At 35.2% G+C, this 9,666-nt stretch overlaps 1 protein-coding gene across 2 annotated transcripts; it reads right to left on the reverse strand.

The window, feature by feature from the left end:
• Positions 1–1,057: 1,057 nt before the first annotated feature.
• LOC126824408 (stromelysin-3) lies at positions 1,058–8,662 on the reverse strand. Of its 2 annotated transcripts, none has more exons than XM_056101616.1 (11): positions 8,480–8,662; positions 8,229–8,355; positions 7,792–7,914; positions 7,198–7,304; positions 6,783–7,015; positions 5,772–5,923; positions 4,938–5,161; positions 4,306–4,504; positions 3,673–3,824; positions 2,951–3,116; positions 1,058–1,920 (listed from the first exon to the last, which is right to left on the reverse strand). In XM_056101616.1, the coding sequence occupies exons 1-11, from the start codon at positions 8,615–8,617 to the stop codon at positions 1,595–1,597; spliced, it is 1,947 nt and encodes a 648-aa protein (XP_055957591.1). In that variant the 5' UTR covers positions 8,618–8,662; the 3' UTR covers positions 1,058–1,594. The 2 variants fall into 2 exon arrangements, with proteins under 2 accessions (XP_055957591.1, XP_055957590.1); XM_056101615.1 differs by having other exon boundaries at positions 5,772–5,927; positions 6,787–7,015; positions 8,480–8,661.
• Positions 8,663–9,666: the final 1,004 nt, after the last annotated feature.

Here is a 9,666-nt window from a genome sequence, read left to right on the forward strand (position 1 = left end):
TATATTTGTGCCTACCGACAATTAGGTCAATTATTTGTCAACGGAAGCAAACACATTATTCAAAGAAAATATACTAATAATGACAGGCACGGATAATATAATCGATTGAAATGCGTACATTATTCTACAAAGTTATTCTGAACGGTGTCCAAGATATGCATAGAGTTTAGCTCTCGAGCATGCCAGAAAAAAAAATGTATATTAAAAACTAAGTGTGTTGTTCTCAAGTGCTTCACACCAGGATTGTCTGAGCAAAAAAAAATAACAACAGGCCCGGTTTCATAAAACATTCTCAGACGTAAGAATTTACTCAAAATTGTTCACCTTATGTTAACTAAAATATATCCCTTTATCACACTTTTGTTGTTTTAATGTATCTAATATACCAATAAAAGACTATGTGCAAATGCCTGTGTTTCTGGATCAAAAATATTTCTCATAAGGAGTGATTGGAAGTTTTTTAAGTCTGAGAATGCTTTGTGGAACCGGTGCCAGATGTGGGAACAGAGTATTCTAGGAATATCTAGAGTTGTTCATAAGAAACGTTTATGATCGTTTATGACCATTTCAATTTACCTTCCCTTAAGTTCGTTCGCACAGGAAAAATTTTAAAAAAAGGAGGCAAATGGATATAATGATTCTAAGGCTCATTGCCAGTTCAAAATGCATTGCGAAAACAAAGTCGTAACTATAAGGGTTTTTACAAAAGTAGTATGTGCGGTAGGTGGGAACCCCTTCACAATGTAATGATATTACAAAATGTCAGACGAAGGCTCAGTCCTGACGGTGGTGCGTCCAACTATCTCACCCAAAAATGTTATAGTTCACGAGTACAACAAGAATGCATTATGTGCATGCATCTGTAAATGGGAAATGACACCAGATGTTCCATATAAAGAGTATGGACACTTGTCATTATTTACAGTTAGCTAATCATCCTATTAATGTGCCAAGGAATCTATGGAGGGTGAAGGCGAATTACCCGGGGAATAACAGGTCTGTCGATCTACATATTAAAACCATTTCCACAGCCGGTTCTCAAATCAAATATACGATATTATGATTGTTTTATAATCTTTATTGCGTGTAATATAATAACAACAATCATCATTCGATAAATTTATAACACATGTTTCAGTCCTTCACGTTTAAGGGGAGCTTTCGCTCCTGCTTCTGTCGACGCACAGGCTTTCCTTCGAAGGAGTCATTAAAGACTCCTGCAAATTAGCTAAATCGCTCTCCTAAATATTGAGATTAATAAACTACTTTCAGTTTTTGTTTACTTTTAAACTGCATGTATTCAAGGTATCGGGAGCTTTTTATGGCTCCCGCACAAATTTATAAACATGAAGGACTGATTTTTTTTTATATATTTTATGAAACACTGACAGCCAGAGTGTGAACCGTAGGTAAAAATAAGACAATTTAATACAATTAACTAATGTCAGCAGTTGTATACAATACAATCATAGTAGTTGTATACAATACAGTCATTCTGAATATGTGTTCAAATGGTTAAGTATCTTTAAAGGTAGTTTCAGTTTTAACCAGAATAAAATGCTCTTTGATATCATTTACGTCAAAATCATACAAATTACAAATCTTTCATGTTTACTGTTTTAGAATACTTTTTGTCTGACAAGTCACCAGCAAGTCTTTGATATTGTTCAGTTCCAGGAATCTTGCAGTTAAACCACCACAGAAGTGAGAACCGAGGATGGTTCCAGTGTCCTTTTTTACCATCTGGCACCAAGCGGTGATAATAATCACCCTCGAAGAAATAATACGCTCCATTTGTCCATTTAAAAGCAGCGTCGAGTTTTTTAAGATGACTCAGAGTAGGATGAGAAGCAAATGGGATGGGCTTACTAACCCTGGGATTACCAAACGTCCTGAATTTGATCGGCCATAATTTACCACCTGAAACAAAAGAAAGTATACGATATGTTAGATTCAACAACACGAAATGCCGGATTAAGGCGTGGGCTTTAGGGAATGTTCTTCGTGACAACAAAAAAACAGAAATGGTGAATAGGAAATATGAAAACAGTTTTGACAAATATGAAATGATTAAATTATGTTATAACATGAAAAATCTACTTCTTACGGATAACCCATGATAACCATGGAGAATTACCGAAAGTGCACTGGTTTATTTTTATTCGGGTTCTTTAGTGGGAGATCAGGTTATATATCTTTATTATAGGCGGACAGGTTCTAAAATGATGTGAAATAAAATAAAACCAAGTACGAACAATCCAAACCATTAGACAATATTCGAAATATATAGCATGCTATGCTAATTATATATAAAATGAAAGACTGTGCGGTCCTTTAGCGGCATATCGGGTCATGCGATCATTGGAACAAGGGTAGGTTCTCAAAAAATGGTAAAATGATAACAAAAATAAATATATAATAATATATGTTAAGAAATACATTGTAAATAACAATAAAAATATCTATGTAGTCATCCATCATCTCCTAGTTGCAACTTTAACAAATAACAAATAAAATTTAAAGCTCAAAAGTTTGTCCATGGATTTTAGTCTTTTGGAAAATCATGTTGGTTGTAGTAAACATATTAATGCAATTCAGTAAACAATGAAACAAATAATGATCTGTATACTGTATAATATTACTTTTAACTCGATTCTCATTATATTTTTGTCATGGATTAGCAGATACAGCACTGACTTTGGACCTTTTCCTCCGGTTATAGAACACCTATACCATACCACAGAGGATTCATTTCTGGCCATCATGCTTAATTTGCGAAAATTATCTTACTTCGCATTACCATGCGGGTAACCACGGCATAAAAGGATGATTATAATAATGCCGAAATGCAAGCCTACATATTGAAATGTTCTGTGTCTCAACTTTACACAAATATGAATCTTGAGTCATTTGTCTCGAAACGTTAAGAAGTAAATACAAATAAACATACCTTCAGCGAAAAACGTCCATTTCGAACTCTTTAACTTGAAAGCGGCATCTATTTTTTTCAGATGAATTCCAAATTTTGATTTGATTAACTTTGGATATCCTCTTCTTAAACTGTATCCGTAATGGCCTCGAAATTTGAGGTACTGGTACTTCCATACTTTTTCACCCTGTTATATGATAAACAGAATCGAATCTAAAAACTAAAATAAATACCCGCTCTTTGGGATAGAGTATGATCCCAGCGTCTTTATTAAGATTGGGGGAGGGGGGGGGGCGAATGGTTAGCACGTGTGCGCTGTATCATAAGGTTAGTCATTGGGTCAACTGGCGTGGTTTCGATTCCCAGGTTGTACGTGGCAAAGAGTAGGGTCGCCTATCCAACCTCGTGGGTGTTCTCCGGGTCCGCATGTTTCCTCCCACTGCTAAGCGAATTATTGAAATAAAATTAAGACATGTTAGTCCCGAAATGAGCTAGTTTGTGTCGAGTGGACGTTCAACACCATTTCTCTCTATCTCTCTTATTAAGATTTTTAAAACCATGAAGTTACACGAATATGATTGCTGTGGATGTAAACTAGAAACTATCATTACACTGACAAGATCAAATATAATCGGTATTCCTCGACTCAAAATATTAGAACATGTAATCGGACTTATTGTGGTTGGAGGGTATGGATGTTCAACTCTAATGACTGACAAACTGAAACATATTAAATACCCTACCTGGAAGAGATATATCCTGGCTGGCTTTAAGAAAGATCTAGCAATTGTTACAGCGGCATCCACGTAGGACGGACCGTTACGAAATATTTTGCTGATTAAAAAAGGTGAACCCTTGACCACACCATTATCATGAAATATATAAATCTTATTGCCTGAAAATAGAACAGTTTGTAATTTATTTAAATTCATCTTCTTATACATATATACATGTACCATTTTTTAGATCCGAAATGGCCCAGGTTTACCCTGGTGTTCCCTGTACGTACTATATCGGTAGCATATATACATATCCTAACGCCTACCAATATTTTTCTTTTTTTTTATGTCGCTGTAAAGGATTATACTTGCAATACCGATTAACATATACCATTTTTTAGCCCCGCAATGACCCAGGTTTACCCTGGTGTTTCCTGTACGTAGTAAATCGGTAGCATATATACATATTCTAACGCCTATGTCGCTGTAAAGGCTTATACTTGCAATACCGATTAATTTGCTCTTAACGAGTTGTCCAAAATCTAATTTATTTTCATGAAGTACGCAATCTCGCTTTTTGTTTTCCGAAAAGTAATTAAAACTAGGCTTAGGCCATTTTCCCTAAGTCAAATAAAGTTTGTGCGAAGCCGAGCTCACCTTTAAAGCCGTATGTTTTTCCATCAGGAGCGACATCAATGGCATCTAATTTACCATCCTTTGGACATTCTGGTCTCTGTGTTGTGGCTGGTGTGGATCGAGCTGCACCAGTAGTCATCGTTGGACTTGATGTAGTTGGTGTAGCCTCGGTTACATTCATCATGATGAAAGTAGCGTTGGTAATTTTAGAGGTGGTCATCTACAATGAAAATGTATACACTACAAATATGTATATTTTACAATTAGTGTGTTAAATGTCGATATAATAAAGGTCAAACCCAGTGTGCGGCTAAGAGGGGGTGTCCAACAGAAGAAGTGATATTACGAGCAGAATCACCAACTATAGGGTCTACGGCATAAATAACAAATATACATGACACATGACGCCATATTTGTTCCTACACTACGTCACTGCGATATTCTGACTTCAATATGGTCAGAATGGTCGTATACGTAGTAGTTTAAAAAAGTGTAAAGGAGGAAAGCGAAAGTACGATATATAATCTCTGAAATGGCTATAATAACGTTTGTAACGTCCTTTATAAAAATATTTCCATATGTATTATACTTTAATATCGGCGAATTGTGAACAAGGCAATATAAATATTGGGCAATGACAACTTAATTCTTACCGATGCCTCGGTGGTCTCGACAGTAGTCGTGGTCGTACCCGCTTCAGTGGTACAGGTGTTGATAACAGTTGTTGTACAAACCGGTTCCTGTGACGTGAAGGGTGTAGTGAAAGTAGGTTCTGTCTCTGGAGTCAATGTAATTCCATTGGTTCTAAGGGTCGTCTCTGTGGTTGCACTCATGTTAAAATCGGGAGAAGGCGTCATACCGGTTTTATTATTCATTCCTGGCAATAGAAAGAGTTACGGTTAATCATCTAACAAAACGGGAGCAGAGGTGATTAACGATATAATCCTTCAAAATAAATACAGAGAGTAACACCTTACTCGTACATCCCCATCCGTTACTGATTGTAGCTATACATCTATACAGGATGATACTATGGATTTCGAAAGATGGGTCTATTCAAATCAAACTACTTTTGATCACTACCGGAAAGTCACAATAATTCGTCATCTCTAAACCCAAAGAGTATATTTTTTCAAGATATCCTAAAACAATATATGGATATTTCAAAGATAAAAATGGGAGTAGCATCTAAAGTCACTAGAGGGAATTGAGTTCAGTATTTACAAACATACGAGGTATACATGTATAATATTCCCTATACAATTTGACAGGTCTCTTTTTAATCCTTTACAATCCAATCCGGGAGAGATTAGCTACCGTTAATATCTTTGTTGCATTTTAACAGGAAAGGTTTTCTATTGTTGGCAAAATGCAGATGAATTTAATTTGCAAATTGTTAAACCTAATCTTTCGTTTATACAGGTCTCAACAAAAGATATATAGATATAGGATAAGAATGGAATCCCTTACAAAAAAAAAATAATTACCATAAATGCCTTGTATTATAACCATATCATAATCCGACAATTTAGGTGTTCCACAATCTTCCGACCAAGGATACATAATAGAATCTTTTCTGTTGGTGTGTTTTAGACCCAGTGTATGGCCAAATTCGTGAACAGCAGAACACAACAAACGTCTTCCTGATTAAAAAGATAAACATCTTATCTAAATACTCAACATACATGTAACTTTACGCATGTCAATAATGTACTTTATTTAAAATATCATACATTTAACATAGTTAACAGAGACGTATCTATAATTAACACATACGTATTTATAGTTAACGTGTTAAATTAACTTATTTAAAATAGATACCAGACATGTATTATAGTTAAAATACGTGTCTATAGTTAAAGTAGCTAAGTCTCTAACTCTATATCATCAAAAATCTTCAACATTAAAAACACGAATTATTTGTCAATTTAAATCAACATTGGTCTTGTGATCTTACAGGGAAAAGATGGGCTTCTGATATCCAATATTCAAGACAAAATAAACATTTTACCATTGGTACACGAATCGTTTATGCGCCATTTGGAATAAGGGACCCCAAGAACGAGGCTAGACATATTCCACAAGTCATGTCAAATGGTGACGCTATATTCTTATCTGGAGAGCATGCGCAATAAATACCATCGGTGTAGACTGGAATAACCAGACGCTAAAGATTGTCATTTAATAGAGACTTTGGCGCATTTCGCCGAACATAACTGATTAGAAATTAAAGTAAAAACAGAAACCATTGAATGTAAATCAGTTTATATACATTATTATATGCGTTGCGACCCATTTGTGTCAATTTCTAGGTCCCAAATATTAGCTATTTAGCTCCTTTAACAAATGCAATCGAAAGTTAGCATTTACATATCTATAGTTAACAGAGGCGCACCTTAAGTCTTATTTACGATCTGTATCGTTAAATAATTAGTTATACAAATTCTGAATTTTCATTCCGGCACCTAACCTTTCTATATAAAATAATTGCAAATTACTTGCCTGTCGGCTCTTTTCCATACGTCCATTGTTCAGCATCATCGAAATGTGTATCCCCAGAGAGGGGTATTTCTGGTCCACCAGGATAGAAAGCGTGAGCTACAACACCACCTGGTCCATCAAAGGGATCGCTATCACCATGAACACCTCTAGCAAATGATATATCCATATCAGCGTCGCTCACAGACGGCCCAACTTGAGTGAAGGTCAAAGGTATAACATCAGACCAGATCTATTTTTTAAAAAAATGTGTCTTTAGATTTTAGGTTTTTGTGTTTAGGTCACTCTGCACTCACATCTCAAAGAAATACAAGTGTTAAAAGAAACTGTAAAAAGATTTACATTATGCTCCTAAATAGCTATTAATAGCTTATAGACCGTTCATTAGATATTTTCGTACTTTTAAATACCCACCTTCCACGCTTCTCTGATAATAAGGTCAACTTCTGTAGCCGACAGATCATCACAATATGAAGTAATACGATATGTTAAGTCAGTTTTCCTCCATCTTTGTTCGGCTACTACAAATAGGGATGAAAATATAATGATCGAAACAAATCGGTACACAGGAACTGCAGCAAGATCCATAAATTGAACATAAACATGTTGTCTGTGGATTGATCAATATATCAAAATTACTTGACCACACACAATCAAAATTAACACTATCCTTTCGATACAATTAAGCCAGATGAGGGTACTTATGGATCAGATGTGCTTAATTAATCAAGTACATGTAGCTAATATGTAACCTGGGGCAAGAGTACTAGCCATGTCCCGCACATACACGAAACACCAACCCACTCCCTTGCAAGCAAAGTTAAGCAACCGAGTAGAAAAAAGATGTGACTCATGCACTAGTGAGGTCTCCTACACGAAGACGTTTTTGTTTACTTTTTCTAGAACACCTAATATCGTTTCTAATTTATTTATGAAGTGCAGAAAGTAATTGCATGTTTCACTATTCAAATAGTTATACTAGAAACAGAAATGTATTACCGATATTACCTGGGGATTGTCGTTTGCCACGTCTCCTTTTTGAAACGATGGTGACTTGGACGTCATCTAGAATATCAGGAACGCCGCATCTAGATTTCCCCATGAAATCTAGCGTTTCTTTATCTAGTTTACCTAAAAATCAAATATAACCAGGTACATTATATTACATAGATGTGCACTATTACTGTGTGTAGTAACCAATATTTTGACATGAAATCTGGGTATTTATTAATATTTCTCCAAACTAGAATGGAATATAACGGAACGTGATATTATGATAGAGCGATAATTTTGTCCGAACAAAGGTTTTCGTATCTTGGAACTCTTAAACATTATGCCCATCCCACACAAACACATACCACCACCCTCTCTGCAAAAGAACAAATAACACGACAAATGAAGCCTGGCTTCTGAATATTTAAAAAGTTAAATGAACGTTTACCAACCTGTTATTTTCAGATCGTTATATTCTTGAAAGATAATAATAGCCTCCAGAACAGCATTTCTATATGACGATTGAACAGGGTTGAAATAACAACTGTCTTTGAGGTAGCCATATCTTCGTAAAATATCCTAAAAAAAACAACATAAAATATGCAATCACGTAAGATCCGAATCATCGAGGTTAAAATGGTGAATCGAATAACAACACCATTAGGTGCAAAAGAAATTAACGTCTGGATAAGAATGTTCTTACCGTTGCTGCTATAGCATTTCTTGGTCGATGTATATTACCAATGCAGCTGGAACAATCGTGGTCTGGATGTGATTCCACTAGGAACGTACATGTAGACGCCAAGCATATTGCAATAAAAATGATAGTATGACCTATCATGATTATAGACGATGATAAAATGTAGAATCATCAAACCCTCAACATTATTTATATTAAGTAGATATAATTCTAGTATTGTCTTAATTCACCCATTTATTAGCCACGCATTATTTAAAGAGAAACTCAACATTTGAATTATGTTTTCACAGTCGGTGGGGGTTACTGCCCTGTCTTAATTCAACGCTGCTTTACATATTTAAATTCGGGTTATAAATATTTGAGAGTTATTTCCCCATGCAGAAGGTTACTTAAATGAATCTACCCCAAAGGAGATGTGCATACGATCCAGCAACTTGGTGGTTTTCCAGTCTGGTATATCCTTGTCAGTGATGCAGGATGGAAGGCCTAGCAAAGCAAAGCGTTAGTCGTTCCTATGTTACAAGAAATGTTCATATACTGGACACCTTTTATCGGAATAAAATAAGTATGATGAGAGGATTCTTTTTTAGTCAACTCAACTCTGTTATTAAAATATTAACATTGGATGAGGGAAACATTACAGATTAAAACTGCTGTTTGATGTTTTAGTTTCATAGGAATTCCGCTTTAAAATTTGAAGTAGTTCTCTTAATCATATCGAAGTAAAGTGTCGGAAATCCCTTGCAAGGCCACTAATTGTAACACCGTGACGTCAGTAATGAAGACAAACATCCCAATAATAGATGATAATAAAGAAAGATGGGTGGAGTATTAAATATGACTATATGTGATTTTAAATGGGCATTATCATTTTTACCAAGAAAATAAATTTAATCTATCTTGAATAATACCGTATTCAAATAACCGTAGACTCCAAAAATATTTGTTATGGGCTATCTGTTCTTTATTTGCATCAATCTTTAAGAACTGGGCCAGAAAATAGTTTCTTTTCAAACGCATTTCCAATATGCATTCGTTTGTCCTTAAGCAATATGACTGCCTCTCTTCAAAGATTACTCGACAATTTTACTAAACAATGAACCGTTACAAATCATACAACCGCAAAATATTTCTAACAGTATCAATGAAACGTGGTAGGTGTTGACTAGATTCCAAATGCGATAACATTG

This window comes from Patella vulgata, chromosome 6 (genome assembly GCF_932274485.2).
Source record: "Patella vulgata chromosome 6, xgPatVulg1.2, whole genome shotgun sequence".
Classification (NCBI taxonomy): Eukaryota; Metazoa; Mollusca; class Gastropoda; family Patellidae; genus Patella; species Patella vulgata.

Bases quoted from the DNA above. Each gene is read 5' to 3' on its own strand.
- LOC126824408 (XM_056101616.1), bottom strand. From the start codon at position 8,617: ATGATAGGTCATACTATCATTTTTATTGCAATATGCTTGGCGTCTACA. The intron at 8,356-8,479 runs GTAAGAACATTC...TGTTTTTTTTAG, and splicing joins GAAATGCTATAGCAGCAACG to GATATTTTACGAAGATATGG. The intron at 5,924-6,782 runs GTAATTTGCAAT...TTAATCAGGAAG, and splicing joins GGAAAAGAGCCGACAGGCAA to ACGTTTGTTGTGTTCTGCTG.